The following is a 15,650-nucleotide window of genomic DNA, read 5'->3' as shown; positions in this document are numbered from 1 at the left end:
CACAGTTGCTGAAAACCAGGGCTGAACCAGAAGCAGCCACACACAGAGCCCTTGGGGCTGTTGTTCCCCTGCAAGGCAAAGCCATGAAGGCAGTTGTGCAGCACAGAGAGGGTCTCCCCACTGCACCCCCTGGGATGCCCAGGAAGTAGAGTCCCAGAAGTGACAAATCCCTGGGGCACTCTAAGGGGGACCACCAGTTTTCTCCACCTCTTCCTTGGCCACAGGCAAGGACAGCTGGCCTCTTTCCTGCCAGGAGGAACAAATCCCTGAGGAATTTCAGCTGGGTGCATTCCTCTGAGGGCAGATGCAGTAAGGCTGCAGGGGGGCTGGGGAGCTAGGCAGAGCCTAGGCTGGTGCAGGGAGCCACCGTTGCCTGGGACCCTCTAACAGGGACAAGGACCCCAGTTCCCCAGCTGCCAGGCTCAAACCCTAATGGGCACTCAGGGCTGTTGAGGGCCAGCCTCAGAGATGAGCCCCTTTCCCCAGCTGCATATGGGGGCACAGAGGACTTTGGTGGGGGTGAACCCAATGCACACAGATCGTTACCAAAACCTTGCATGGAGGAGAAATTTGAGATAACAAATAAAATCCCATGAGTTTTGAGTCAGGAGGGGCCAATGCACTTGTAATTGGCTGAACACCCTTGGAACAGCTTCCCTGGATAGCCAGACCCTGAACATCTCCGAAAAATGCCAGTGCCACATCCCTCCCTTCCTTCCTCCACTCATCATGCTGCTGTGGAGGAGGTACCTAAAGCAGAGCACAAACCTCTTTACCCTCTCTCCATTTTGTGCTAGACTTGTCATGTTTTCTTGGTTTTTTTTCTCTTTTTTCAGCAACCCCCAACCCAGCTGGAGATACGTGAACCACAATACAGTACAGGAACAAACCCTGCCTGTGAGCGCAGTGTCTCTGCCCTCCTCACCCCGGAGGGCAGTGCCCCTGAAGGATTTGTGTGCCACCAGTGGAGGCTCACCCCACCCCAGAGCAGGGATCAGTTGTCCCAGCTCCTGCCAGTCCCAGGTCTCCTGAGCTAAAGGACATTCAGTTTTCTTGAGCATGTCAAGTTACTGTGGACCAAGTCCCACATTTGGAGCAACTCTGGAGGCAGCAGTTTATGAACCACCAACATACTCCGGTAAAAACACGGCTCCTTGTTCATCTTGCTGTTCTTGTTTTTCACAATGCCAAAAGTTTTGAAGCCCTCGTGCCCAACAGGTGACACTTTAAGGACCTCCAAGCACATCCCTAGGAAGACATCATCGATGGGGTACAGCTCCAGAGTCTCTGAGGCCTTATGCAGCCGCTTGGCCAGAGCTCCATCCATGATGAAGCCCCCACCCCCTGCATAGGGTGGGTAGATGTTTTTGTTGTAGAGGGCACTAGGGATGTAGTACTTGTTCTCCTTCTTACGGATTGGCCTGGCCCTGTAGAGGACATCCCCCACAAAGAGATCCTCTCCCTCCTTCTTGTCCTCCAGGAACTCCAGGATATTGCTGGGACTCACAAACACATCATCATCGCCTTTGAAGATGAAGTGGATGTTGTCACAGTAGATGTCAACCCACTTCAGGAAATGGACCTCTTTGAGGGTGAGGTTGAAGAAGCTGTCCAGGAAATCCCACTGCAAGATGTCCCCATAGATGTGGTTCTCATAATCTAGTAGCTTCTGGTGGTTGGCTCTCTCCTCCTCCTTGGAGGCAGTGCCCAGCAAGAACAGCGTCCTGATCCTCTTGCCCTCCACCTCCTTCTCTTGGCCCCAGGTCCTCCGGATGGCCTCACGGCGGTCGTGCTGTGTGATGATGGACTTGACCACGATGAGCAGGTAGACATCCCCGCTGCACTTCTCTGGGTGGTTGATCAGCATGGGGAAGTAGCGGCAGTGCCGATAGAGCAGGAACTGCTGGAAGTTGGGCTCCAGCCCTTTGAACCAATCCACCTTGCTGAAGTTCTGGTTGGCTGAGCAGTTGGTAGTGGTGACATCCCAGGATTTTGTTTGCTTTGCTGTCACGCTCTCCTCCTTCACAGGAGCTTTCTCCTTCTTGGTCTTCCAGAAAGTGTTGCTGATGGAGAAGGTGTTGTCTCTCTTCTGTGATTTCAAGGGCTCTGAAGGGGGCAGTTCTTTCTGCTGCTGGCCCTGCATGAACTGGTTTGGGGCCATTCCACGCTGTAGCACCGTTACTGTAATAACCAGCAAGAAAGAGAGACAGACTGTTTTGTAGATGGTCTTCTTCCTAAAGGGAAGAGACAATGGGTTAGGGAGAAGAATATACAGGCTTAAAGAGGCTTGTCTGCAAAACCACTTCCTTCAGAGGTCATGGGATGCTCATAATGTGTTCCATCACATTCTGAGGAGAAGAAACCTTGTGGGAAGAGCTGCAGGACACCTCAATGCATACTCTTACCAGCTTCATCCTTCTTGTGGGGTGGCTCTGGGGCCACACTTAACTGTAGGGACCGGCACAAGGTATGTGGTTGCAGTGTCATCTGGTAACCCCAGTGCTAAGATCAGTGAAGGGTTCACAGGAAAGATGAAAATGAGCTGAGAGAGAGACAAGTCGGGGGGAGAGTTTCAGCAAGGCAGCTGTTTCAAAAGAAAGTCCCAAGGGAAACCACTGTTTCAGTCATCTAAAAATTGTAGTTTAGGACAAGAGCAGGAGGGAATTATCTTTTCCAAGGAAGCCTTAGCTCCAGGATAGACATACTGTCCATGGCCTAGACTGGTATCACAGGTCACAGAGCACTAAGAAACCAGACCTGGGAAGACCACAAGAGTCAACATGGAACTCGCACTGCTGTTTCGTATTAAAATGGCACATCATGGAAAAAAAAAAAAAAAAAAAAAAAAAAAAAAAAAAAAAAAAGCCATTTGAGTGAAATTTCGTGGTTCAGTGGGAAAAAGGCATCCCTAAACCTACAACCACCTTGGGAACCAGTATTTCAGGGGGTACTTCTGGGCTTTTGGCAGCTCTTGAGTTCCATTGCTTCCTTTGTGGTGATGAGGAGCAGTGGATACAGGGCAGATTGGGTGGGCAGATTTTCCCAGCCTGTGACAAAACAGGTCTCTGCATGTCCAGGGTATGCAGGGCATGAGTAGATCAAACCCAGTTCTTCCTGTGACCATCCTGCTGCTCTCCTCTGCTGCAGGCCTATAGCCCTGGGAAGCTGCTGCTCATGGGACAAACCCTGGATGGAATTCATGGGGAGCTTAAGTGGGATCCTTCTGAGTCCTTGGGACTCTGGGAAAGCTGCACTTGAAGATTATTGATGCACAATTCCTCCCCAGTTTGCTTTTCCACTCGGCTAAAGGTGGATTTCTCATCTCACTGCCACAGAGAAGGGGAACTGCCCTCTCTGCCCAGCTGCACAATGGAGCTCCTGAGCACTCAGCTTCCCTCCACAGCTTGCACATCTGCACCAACTTCCTCCTGCCTCAGTCCCCCATGTTCCAGCCACCTTGGGCCATCTCCCTGTGCAGATGAACACTGGGTATGGGAGCACAGCAGTTGAGCCCTTGTCTCCACTCCCAACAGCTTCCCAAGGGCAGCCCCATCTCTGTCTGCTCTGACACAAGGTGTTTGGTAGTCCCTGGATCCCTTTTTCCTGCCACTGGATTGTGGAGCTGATGGAGACAGATGTGGCACTGGTCTTGGGATGCCCCTGGACCTATCCTCTTCATGTCAGAAGCACATCCCAGCCTAGGTGACACCCACTGGGACAGCCCTCAGCCCCCTGCTCCTGTCAGAGCCAGAAAAATCCAGAATCATCTTTAGCAGGCAGATATCTTCTTCACTTCAGGATAGTTCAGAGAAGGAGCTTGGGGCTGAAATCTGAAACATTTAACCCAAGTATTTTCCAGATAGATAAGAAACCCCCCAAAAGCCATGAAATTCTCTTAGACCTGGGGACTGGATCAGAACCACTGTGAAGCTGGGGGAGTTTTGGGCTTCAGGCTGCACCAAAACACCTGCTTGGTGGGACACCCTATAAGTCATCAAGCTCCCCAGGGCAGGAGACAACACTGTGCTAGGGGATTCCGCTCATCCTGAAATGCAGCAGTCCCAGATGGGAACCAGGAGCTTTCAGGAGCTCCTGTCTCTCACTCTGTGCTCTGAAGCACAAAGAACTTTTGAGCTCGACGTTGTCGTGGGAAAACTGTGATCACTAGTGTGGACTGTGGGAGCGAGCGTGGAAATAAGTAATTAAGGATAAATGGATAGATATTCCTCATCCGGTTTTATATGTGGCCACTCATCTGAGACTGATGAGAGAGCAGTTCTGATTAGATCTCATCATTGCCTTAACCCTCTCCCGACCTGTCTGCACAGTTTTGAGCTTATTCTTACAAACCCTTCAGTTCCAATACAACTTTACTCCAAGTACAGCCAAGCAATGTTTAAAACTTCTCATCTATACCCGGCACTGCTGCAGAAATAACCCCTGTCAGCCCTGTATAGTAATTTCATTTGTATCAAACCCATCCCATCCTGTCCTGTCCCACCACATTCTTACACTCCGCGCCACCCAAGAACAACAAGCAATAAAATACTCAGCCTGAAGGATGGCCAGAGGTTCCCCAAAAGCCAAAGGTCAGGGAATTACTGATACAAATTTCAACAATTTGCATATGTAGGGCTGTCACATACTGGCACAGATGGTCCCAGCCTTGGCAGACTCTGTCTAACAGTGCATGGATGCACTGACCCCCATTACTCTCCTTGGGACAGCAGTTCTGATCAGGGCTGAAGGGACAAATCCAGCTTTTATTAAGAGGTGGAGCGTCAAGTGGCCTGGGTATGTTTATAGGTGAGGTGTTGCACAACAGCACAGAAACTTATTCCTACTTCCTTCAGTGGACCCTGTTTCCTGGTTCTCACCAGTGCAATTCCTGCTTTGTTGCAAGAACCTATTTGGGATTTTTCCTATTGGTCTGACTGCAAACCATGGGGTCCCACCAGGTCCAGCAGAAACCAGGAGACCCACAGCCACCTCTGCCCTGCAGAAACCCTGTCCCTGCACTGCCAGGAAAGCAGCGGGGAGTGGGAGGACCCTGAGGCACAACCGCAGGCAATTCCCATATCGAATGAAGGACTGAAGGCCAAAAGAGCGACAGTTGTTTGTGCATCAGTTGTTTGTGCATCTTTTCGAGTCATGAGTCTTTCTGCTCTGTGGTCTCCTCAGCTGGGAAGTACTTTAGGTACGGGTGAAGAAGTATCTCCTGCTTTCTGGGGACACATTGGCAAGGGAGGTGCTTTGGGTTTGTTGCCATCGCGGAGAAGTCACCCTGCCAAGCCCCAGGACCCGTTTTTGGGGCACAGCCCCCAGCCAGTCCCCATAGTGTCCCCAGGAGTTGGGGACACCCAGCACCGCAGAGTCCAAGGGTGGCACCCACTGGGTGGGGAGCAGGGAGGGGCTGCCATCGGTTCCAGTCAGGTCTGCCCCAACTGCTGGTGTTGGTGCCATCAAGAGAGCTTTGAAAAGGTCTTAACACACTCCTCCTCTTCCCTTTTATCCACCAAGGACACTTCAAAAACCTCCCTGTGAGGTGGCTGTGCCACCAGGCAGTTAAACATAAACTCCAAATTAGAGGTGGGCAGTATCCCTTTCAGGTGTTGATTCTCGAGGGCAGATGAGACCCCGAGAGACAGGGGTTCTCTATCTCTATCCCATTCACTTTGGATTCAGGTGAAAACCTCTTTGATCCGCCAGTGCTATCTATTTATGTGATAGGGGCTTTTGCTGGCCCCTCAATTAGACCCGGTCACTGGAGGCACCGCCAGTATAGAGTCCTGTCTGTTGGCAGTGCCAAGGATTTGGAGAGGGGATCTTATAAAGGGACAGATGCTGGGCAGAGGGAACCCAAATATCCCCAGGAGTAGCCTGTGCAATAGCTGGATGCAAGCACCAAGTGGGGCCGCATCTCGCCATGGGGGTGCCCGGGGACACGTCCCCTCCTCATAAAAGCCATCTGGTTTAAATACAAGGCCGTAAAAACCCGCTTCTGGGGAAAGGGCAAGAGCTGAACCCGGGTATCGCCCCCGGCGAGGGCATGTGCCCCAACCTGGTGCTGCCGTGGGACGGGACCCCATCGGGCAAGGCTGGAGGCCCTGCTGTCCCCAGCACCTCCACATAAACCAGCTTTTTTCCAGGGAAAAGCTGGGAAAGGCATCCCCATGGACTGGGGAGCACCAACGGGCCGCCCCTGCACGTTGCCTCCATCCTGCCTCCCGCCGGGCAGGAGCTCCGGTGCCCCGGGATGAAGAGAAATTTGTGTCGGGAGCGGACCCCCAGAGAGCCTTCTCCGGGGTACCACGGCCAGCGAGACCCGCCTGGAGCCCCGCAGAGCCGCGGCGGCGGGAGGCTCGCTCCCGGGATGGGGACAAATGACAAACTCCGTCCTTAGTCGCTTCCGCACGCCCACCGTCCCCACCAGAGCTGCCCTTCCCCGGCCGGCCACCCCCGGGGCGACTCTCGAGAGGGACCCGCTGGGGACGGATCCTCGCAGTCCCCCGGCTCCGGACGGGCGTCGGGACGGCAGTGCCGGGCAGCGGGGACGGAGGATACGGGACGGCGGAGGCAGGGATACCGGCATTCGGTGCGGGAGCGGGACAGGAGCGGGGCTGGGCTCCGCGCTCCCCGGAGATCACTCACCACTGGAACATGCTGGGAGTGGGACGGGGCGGCCGCTCCGCTGCTGGCCGGGCTGCCCGCGGTCCGGGCGCTTCTCTCTGCACTCTTCCTCCTCCTCCTCCTCTTCTTTTTTCTTTTTTTTCCCCTACTTTTTCCCTTTTCCCTCCCCTCTCTCTGTCTGAGGTGGAGCCTAGAGATGGATGGCAGAGCAGGTAGGTTAACTCTTGCCCTGCCCCTCTGACCCGTCCCCCGCCCGCCCCAGCGGACAGACACCTCCCCAATGCTCCCAGGGGCAAGGAGTTTAAGGGTGACACCCCACACGTCCCCCTGAGGACCCTCCCCGCTGCTGATCACCGTGATCTGGGAACGCGGGGGCGTCCTAGTCCGGCTTCTCGTGTCCTGTGCCCTCTCTGGGGTGCATTAGCTCTGCCCAGAGTCTTTAATGTGCCTCCTGGGATACCCACCTCTCCGGAGACCCACCCTTCCCCCACGACCCACATCTCACTCAGGGCCCACACCTTGTGGAGAACTAATACTCTGCCCAGGACTCCAGTCTCACCCAGGCATCCATGCTCTGCCCACACACATTTCCTGGGACTCACAGCACACCTGGGGGTGTAGGGAGCTGACGGGGAGTTGCTGCAGCAGGAAGGTGCCTGCTCAGCATGCTGGGACCTCTCATAGGTCAAATTTCTAATAGCATCACAGCCAGGTGAGGGGTCCTTTCAAACTGTTCCTTCAGCCCTGGTTCGGACAGCCGTATCAGCATGGGACATCCCATTGCCCATTAAGAAGCAGAGTAAAGACCTTCCTTTCCTTTTAAATGTAACATTTCAGTTGCAGGTGTTTTTCAGCCATAAAAATCAGTCCTTGTAATATCTACCTTTTTGTCACTCTCCCAATCCCACCAGCTGCTCATGTCTGCCATGAAGCCAGGCTGGGAAGCCTGCAGGAAATTTGCAGTATTTCCTTTCCTGTCCAGCAGACTGTCCCAGTCCCTTTCTGAACAGTTCCTCTGCATTTTTCATGATGAGGGTCAGGGTCTCCTATAGCTCTCACAATCCCCTGGACACACTGAGCTTCTCATGGAAAAGGCTTTTCTGGACATATAGAGGGACCCACATAACCTCTGCTACTCAAACAGCACCAAGGAAACTCCACATCCAGCTCAGTTTGGGGATGAAGATTGCATTGCTTTCTCCAGATCTGTTTCTCTCTCCTTATCTCAGCTTATCGCTTTCCCAGGTGTCCTGCAGCTCTGTTTCCTGGGGCCTGTGAAAGCTCCCCAGGAAACATTGCCCAAACAAGCTGCACCAGCTCTACAGCATCCTATGTCCTTATCATCACCAAAAGTCCATACATACCTTTCCTGATTCCTTTTTAGCTTGTTCCCAGTGCCTATAGGAAAGTTTGTATTTGCTGCACTCATGGCCCCAAGAAAATCATGGCCATGAGATTCACTGAGCATCAGCTTGACCCAAACAGGCTGCGAGAAGGACCCCCTCATCCCTGCAGCACAAGGAATGGTTAGATGCATGCCCATGTCTGGGGATTCACCCCACTCTGCAAAGAGGGGCTCACAGTGGAGGAGGACCCCAGTGGAGAATGGCCCTTGCACAAACAGGCACGAAGGGATGTGAACAGGAAAGCCCTGAGAGCACAACAACCATTTCATCCCTGCAATTTGCCCTGGGACCACGATGCGGACAGGGATGGCAACATCCACTCATGAGGAGCTGCAGTAAATCCTAAACCACAGCCCCGGGTGACTGCTGCCATTCCAGGCACCCAGCAGCCGTGGGTGTGTGCCAGTCTCGCGGGGCGCCGTGGGTGCCCAGCACCAGCACATCCAGCCAGCAGGAGCAGGGCTGGCCTGCTGCAGCCCGAGGGCTGTGCTGCTCCAGTGGGATTGACAATTGGCACTGCTGCAGCGTGAGGAGGGCTCCTGGCAGCCTGGGGCAGGCAGCTGTGCCAGCCCTGCTCCCAGTGTCCCGCCTCTCCGACGGCTGTTTCCATGCAGGAAAGCTGTAGGGCCACAAGCATAGGACTTCCCGGATGATTCCATGCTGCTGTGAAGGGTTTTGGCTCAAATAACCCCCTACCTCTCCCTGTGTGGGAAAAAGATGCACATCCCACTGCATGAGAGCACTGCAGGCCTGGGGTGTGAGGGCTGCACAAAGCTTTACCTCTGATAATCATTAAAGGCTCAGTTCCTGTCAGGTCTGGGGCTTCTGATGCCTGGGATAAACATAGTCCTGGGCATCCCTGGCACCACCAATTCCTGTTTCAAGGATGAACCTGGAAATGAAGCAGAATTGTTTATGATTTTTTTTTTTTCATCATTACATAGAAAAGTTTGGGACAAAACCAAGTTTTTAGCTCTTCAGATTCACCCCAGAAAAACAGAAAAACAGCAGGAAGAACAAAATACAACTCAAAGCATGTTTCTTCTAAAAAGTTTTACTCCACACACATTCCCTTTGCCTCTTTCCAGCACCCAGCAAGAACAGGTTTCACAGGAGCAGCCACAACTACTCTGCTGAGAACGAAACACGAAAAAGAGAAACCTGAATATCACTCTAGTAGACTCTGCCAGCAGCATATCCCTGCCATTCCTGCCTAGCCCTGCCTTCAGCAAAGCAGCTGAATCTGTAGCCTTGCCCCTCCTTCTCTGCAGTACCCATCGCCTGTATTTCTTAGGTCTGAGCCATTAGACTGAAATTTGGAGGCACCAGGTGCCTTTTTGGCACTGTGGGCAGAGCTGCAGGTTTCTGGATAAGTGCTCTTGGGTGGCAGGTGCTGCTTGAGCTTGGAAAAGCCAAGTTCCTCTGCTTTGCACAACTCCAGTGACATTTGAGGTGTGCCAGGCCACAGCACCCCTGGGAGAGCTGGCAGGGCACCTGTGAGGAGCAGCATTTGGACAGGGATGCAGAGGGGAAGGCAATGCATGGATCTTCCTGGGTGACACCTCAGTGACAGCCAGGGTGACACCAGCTCCTGCTGGCAGCAGCCATCTCCACATCTGGTGGCTCCTGTGACCCATTTGGAGTGAGCCAGTCCCAAGGCCACACGCTCACCCCCCCCACCCAAGCATTATCCCAATTGGTGGCACTGCTGGAGATGGGGAGGGGCAACCTGTGGGGACAACAAGGCTTTGGTACTGGCATCAAACTGAGCTCCAGGACATTGTCTGGGTTAAGGGAAAGGACTGGGGTGATGCCCAAGTGGCTCATTTAAATGTTCTCAAAGTTAACCACAATGCTTTTTTGGTTTCAAGAATCCTCTTATAATTTCAAAGCAGACCTGAACTAAAATGTTTTATTAAAAAAAATAGTACAAAGAAATAAGTGAGCTTTTTTTATAAAGTTTATGTAATCCCAGAAGACTGGCTAGTGGCAGATTGACCTAGTCAGTGTTTTCCCACTGATGGTTTGGAATTTGTTTCACTGGGGAAAGCTGCACTGGTTTCTTTGATATGGTTTTTTTTGTGTGTGTGTGTGAGTGTTGTTTTCTGATTTATTTTCATTCCAGCAAATTATACATACACAGAAAAAACTCTCACTTCTTCTTCCAGGAACTCTCACACCTCCTGACCACTTGTGCCTACACTGTGGTCCCTGGGCTGGGTTTCCCACACAAGCCAAGGTCCCGTTGCCCTGCAGAGACACACAAACCAGCCTCTCCTCCCCAAACCTCTGAGTGCCTGGAGCAGGACCAACGGCTCAGCCTGACCCAAGATCAGCTGCACAGGGTGGTCACACTTTTAGGTTTTTCTTTGCTAAACCACTCACCTGTGGTATACCCTGGAGCAGGGAGGGAGGTCAAAGCTGCAATTTGTTTGGCTGAGCCAGACTCGCACCACATCAAGACTTTGCACACACTAAGGAGCAAACATCCTGGATGTGATAGGACAGGGAATGTTCCTTTCTCCTTTCCATGTTTGTTTTCTAAGCACCTTTCATGATGCTGTGGTAAAGAGCAGCCCTGTGAGACTTGCCCATCACTGCGGCTCTCACGTGGGACACTGAGAGCTGTGAGCAGGGCTGGCTCTGCCTTCCTCCCAGGGAAGGTTCCCCAGGCAGTTTGGATTAATTATTAACCTGATTTATTGCTGCGTCTTGGAAGGTGGAGCAGATGTCATGGACTAACCAGGCTGACGTGGGACACCAGGAAAGACATCCACCCCCACAGAAAGCTCCCTCTGCTTGCCCATGCTAAAAGGGCCATAAACCAGACCCCCATAAACCAGGTTTATAAGTAAATTAATGAGTTGTTTTACTCATTAACCCCAGTGCCCCATGGTTGTTTCCATCCCAGCATCTCTGCTAGAGCAGGACCTACCCAGGATGTAGGAGGAGGTTTTCTGCCTTCCCACAGCCAGCTGCTCCATCCCACTCCACTGGCCTTGGCATTTCACACACTGAAACACCAAACACAGGGGGCTGCTGAAACACCTTGAGCCACAGCCACACCCTCTGTCGTGCCTGGAAGCAGGATTTACATGAGTGCTTCCAAAAATAGGGGAGGAGTGTAAGTTGCTTTGCAGAGTGATGGCTGGGCCAGCCCCCGTTGCTCCGGGGTCCCCAGGCTGCTGTTGCCCTTTGCAGACCCAACCGTGGGATGCAGCTGGGGCTGGCAGGGATGTACTCTCCTGGTCATTGTGCCAGGAGCCACAGGAGCAGGGCAGGGGAAGCACTCTGCAACCCTGGGTGAGCAAATCCCAGGTCCAGACCCACCCAAGGGTTTCTGTCCTTTGGCTTCCCCTTCCTCATTTTGCCCGGTGAAAAGGCTCCCTCCAGCCTCATGACTGCTGCCCAGTGAGGATGCTGCCTTCCCTTCCCATGGGATTTAAACCCCTGGGACACCTGGGTGTCCTGGGGAGCCCTGTGTGGCTGTGCTGTTGCTTTAAAGCAGCAGCTGGATCCAGCTGTGACTCTGAGTAACCCTCACCGCAGCCTTGCCCAGCCTTTTATGCATTTTCCAGTGGTTCCAGAGGCGCTTGGCGGCAGCGTGCAGGGAAACCGGAATCACTGGCTGCTGGCGAGCAGAATGGGAGTGGAGAGGGAAAACATTTCCCTTCCCAGAGGAGCAGGGGGAGCCCAGTGCTGCAGCTTGGGCAGCGGGCACAGAGGGGGCAGGCTCTGGGGTGGGATGCAAACAGCCTGAGGCTGGGCACAGTGAGCCACAGGCCCCAGCAAGAGGTGCTGACCCCAGCGTGCCTCAGTTTCCCTTGTGCAGAAAGCTCCAGGGTCTGGGTTTTTCCTCATAACCTATGGTAGGATGGCATCCAGGCACTGAAAGAAACAAGCCCATGAGGACATAAGATGGGGGACATGAATGTGGGGTTTGAGGTGGGTGACAGTCTCATGCTGCCCAAACCCAGAAAGGAAGGAGGATGGGGTGCTTGGCCTTGGGAAGGGAAAGATCTGTCCTGGTGCTGAAGAACTATTATTTCCATTCTGGACCCTCCAAAAAGATGGAGAAGAGGAAAACAGCAGTGTTAGGAAAGCAATGTAATGCCAGCAGTGAAATCAGGAGCCCTGCCTGTAGAGATGCTCCTGCCCATCGCAGGGACCACGGGCCTGTCCTGCCCAGCCCTTGCCACCCTGACTGTTCTGCCACGCCAGCTGTGGTCACAGCCTGAAGGTAAAGCCCTGGTTGGGCATCATCCCATGGAGCCGCTCTCCCAGCTCCATTCTGGGAAGAGCTGGGCTCCAGGTGCCAGCACAGCCCTGGGAAGCTGTGCTGCCTGGGGACTGGCATGGGCCCAGAAGCCAGGAGCTGCAGGGAGACGTGTTTTCCGCTGGGCAGGAGAGCACTCGCGACGTCTCTCATGAGTCAGATGGAAAGGACGGCTCAGGAGTCACCTGAGCCCGGCGGCTGCCTGCCCACGGCCCCTCTCCAGCCCAAGTGGAAAAACATACAGCCCCATACATGCCTGCTGAGACCCTGAGCTCTGGCCGAGCCCCCTCCTAGGCTGGCAGATGCAGAAATGCTCACATTAGCCTTTTTTGGCCAAATTGGTTTAGGAGAGAGGCAGAGACAACTCAGACGTCCCTGGCTCTGTGGCTCTGCTCAGCATTAATCATCACTCTGCTGCTTCTCGGCGCCAAAACCTGGGCTCTGCTACAGCCACTGGTGGATCTGTCTCCAGCAAGAGACAGGGAGAGGGGGAAGGAGGGCATGTGGAGTGCAGACTTCCCCTCTTTGGCGGGGGCTACTGGACTGAAGCCATGGCAAAGCTCCCTGCATGCACAAAAAGGGAGGGCAGCACCCGCAGTGCCAGCCCCGGGCAGGCACCCTCCGGGCACAGGGAATGACCCTTGCATGGGCACTGCGCCCCAGCCCAGCTCAGGGAGCTGGTGGGAGAGGTGGCAACAGCAATTTGCTAGCCTGGGAGTAGCTGAGACATAAGAGAGCCCTCTGGAGAGGAGAAGAGAGTCGGCACACCCAGACACATTCCTGAGGTTTGGTTTCCATGGTGGGATGTTCACCCGACGGTGAAGTCATTCTATGCCGTGAGCTGAGGTGGCCAGTGAGTTAATGCATGGATCCAGCTCCTTCCCTGATTCACAGCAGGCGCAGCCACAGCCCCGTGCCATCCCTTGGGCTGACGGCTCTCACGTGGCTCTGGCATTTCCAGTGTCTTGGTGCAGGGAGGCTCCAGACACCACTGCTGGGTTGATCTCTGCTCACCATGGGAAACCAGCTCCTGCTTAGGGTGGAGGACAAACTGATGGCCCTCCTGAGTCCTTCCAGCCCATTTGTATCATCACACTGTGCTGCCCATTGTGGTTTACTATCCCTTCATCCTCCCGCTGTCACTGGTGACAACAGGACAGAAATGCACCACCCTAAGAGGTTATTCCTGCAGGGCCAAAACTTTGAGGATCTGCCCAACACTAGAGAGAGGTTGGGAAGGATAGAGAACTGGTGTCATGGAAGTAGCAGGACGGAAAGCCCATCAGTCCTCAGGGTGAGGTGGCAGGGACACTCCCTGGCACAAGCAGCTCATGGTGCCAACACTGAGCTTGTGGCTGCAGAGTTCAGCAACGGGGCTCCACAGATCAACAAACCAGAGGTGTGGTGGGTGAACTAGCCCTGAAATGTCAGCCAGCAAGTTGATAGGATTATTCTCTGCCTCTGAGGTGTTTTTTTCCAGGTCTGAGGCACAGGGATGTCACCAGGCTGCCCAGAGCCATCAGCTGCCATTTACTCACTCACTCTCCTTTTGGGCCATGGCTATTTGTGCTAAAGGGAAATACCTAAGTGTGACTTTTCATCAAAGTTCAACTCCCTCACAGTCCAGTCAGCTGAATTCCCATTAAAAAGCATATCCCTTCAAGATGCATCTCCCGATCAACCACCACTACAGGGGCCTTCTGCACACTCTCTGCACCAGTGGTCCCCTCCTGCTCTCCCCAGCAGATGTGGGCCCCAGGACAAGCTGAACCCCAAGGAGCCTCTACTCATCTCTTGCTGGTGTCTTACATGTGCACGTGATGCCTCTGGAAGACAGTAGGACATGCCTAATCCTCTGATTTATCATGGGGGACCTCTCTGGGTCCATGTGCAGAGCTGTTTGATTTTGAGATAAAACCAGATCTTCCCATACATGCTTGCATCTAATCTAAACCAGAAATCCCTCCCTGCTTCTCATCCCACATGCAGCCAGGCATAGAGGTCCTAACTGAGACCACCAGGAAGCCACTCTCCCTTTGGAACTGCCCAGAGCTATGAGCAATGTTGCCTGCTCCAGGAAGTGACAAGCCACCTCCTGGCTCTGCCACGGCAGGTGCCATCCCTGGGGCCCAGGAGTTGATGCTGGGGATGTGTAAGGTGCTGGCACAGCCCAGCAGCCGCCTGGGTGTGTGTCACCAGACCGGGAAGTGCACTGCCAAACCGAGCCAAAGAAAACCAGCAGCTCCAGGGATGTTTTACGCCAGCCAGGACGGGGCCCCAGACCTGCAAGCCAGTGCTTGAGGCACCAAAATGTGACACAAGACAGCTCCCTATCTCAAGGACCCCAAGGATCTTTCCAGGTTTTGTTTGACATGCCAAGTCACATGAAAGCCCAGTGATGGGTGCAGACAGACCCAGCCTCCACTGCCCCCTTGCCCTTCTCATCCCTGACCCCACGCAGACACCCAGGTGTGACACAAGGCTCCCTCAAATCCCTCCACCCCTGGAAACCTCCTTCAGCCTCTCTCCTTGCTCGGGCCCTTCTGCCTCCACTCCACGCTGATGAGATCCATGCCGGCCCCTCCTCGCCGGCTCCCGGCTGCCCTCCGGCCCCGGTGACTCAGCTCGGCACACACTGAGCCCTTTCAGCAGCCCTCGCCTCGAACACTGGCTCAGTCTTCAGCGCCGGGCCGAGCCCCCCCAGCCCGCTGAGGCACCGGCTCCTGGCCAAGGGGAGCCATCCACGCCCTCCCTGAGAGAGCGGCTTTCATGGCCGGGAAGCCGAAGAGCTCCCGGAGTAATCGGGGCCGGGCGAGGCACAGGCAAGAGCTCGACCGAATGGGATGGACACATAGACCAGGTGGCTTTGAGCAACGGCCAGCAGTTAAAAAAATAAATACATGTATTTGAGAAGAAAAAGGTTTACAAGCTTCTAATATGACCATTCTTGGCTTGGACAGATGAAACCTGTCAGGAGTCTTTTCCTCCTTTCTGCCTTCACCAAACTTCCTCTGACCAACAGCGGGGCTCTGTCTGTGCGGGGATGGGGCCACAGAAGGGGCTTCTCTGTTGCCCAGCTCCCAAACCAGCGGGGCTGTGGGCTCCACCATCCAAACCGCCCCCTCACCTGAAAACTTTGCAGAATCCTCCATCAGAGGAGCTGCTGGAAAAGACACTTGCACTTTCTCAGGGCTGGGGCTGTGCAGAGAGCAGGCAGAGAGCCACACTGTCTGCAGGGCAGCACCAACCCCTGCACTGCACTGGGCCCTGCTTGTGCAAGGGGACGTGCTGGCTGTCCCCAGAGTCTTGTGTCTAATGGCCAGGGGTGAAGTGCTGGA

At 54.1% G+C, this 15,650-nt stretch overlaps 1 protein-coding gene across 1 annotated transcript; it reads right to left on the bottom strand.

Annotated features, from left to right (window-relative positions):
• Positions 1 to 655: 655 nt before the first annotated feature.
• B3GNT7 (UDP-GlcNAc:betaGal beta-1,3-N-acetylglucosaminyltransferase 7) lies at positions 656 to 6,732 on the bottom strand. The gene is made up of 2 exons (XM_021544800.3): positions 6,652 to 6,732; positions 656 to 2,234 (listed from the first exon to the last, which is right to left on the bottom strand). Exons 1-2 carry the CDS (start codon positions 6,660 to 6,662, stop codon positions 1,034 to 1,036), a joined length of 1,212 nt encoding a protein of 403 aa, XP_021400475.2. The 5' UTR covers positions 6,663 to 6,732; the 3' UTR covers positions 656 to 1,033.
• Positions 6,733 to 15,650: the final 8,918 nt, after the last annotated feature.

This window comes from Lonchura striata, chromosome 10, assembly GCF_046129695.1.
Source record: "Lonchura striata isolate bLonStr1 chromosome 10, bLonStr1.mat, whole genome shotgun sequence".
Taxonomy (NCBI): domain Eukaryota; kingdom Metazoa; phylum Chordata; class Aves; order Passeriformes; family Estrildidae; genus Lonchura; species Lonchura striata.
This window is presented reverse-complemented; position numbering and strand designations above follow the sequence as displayed.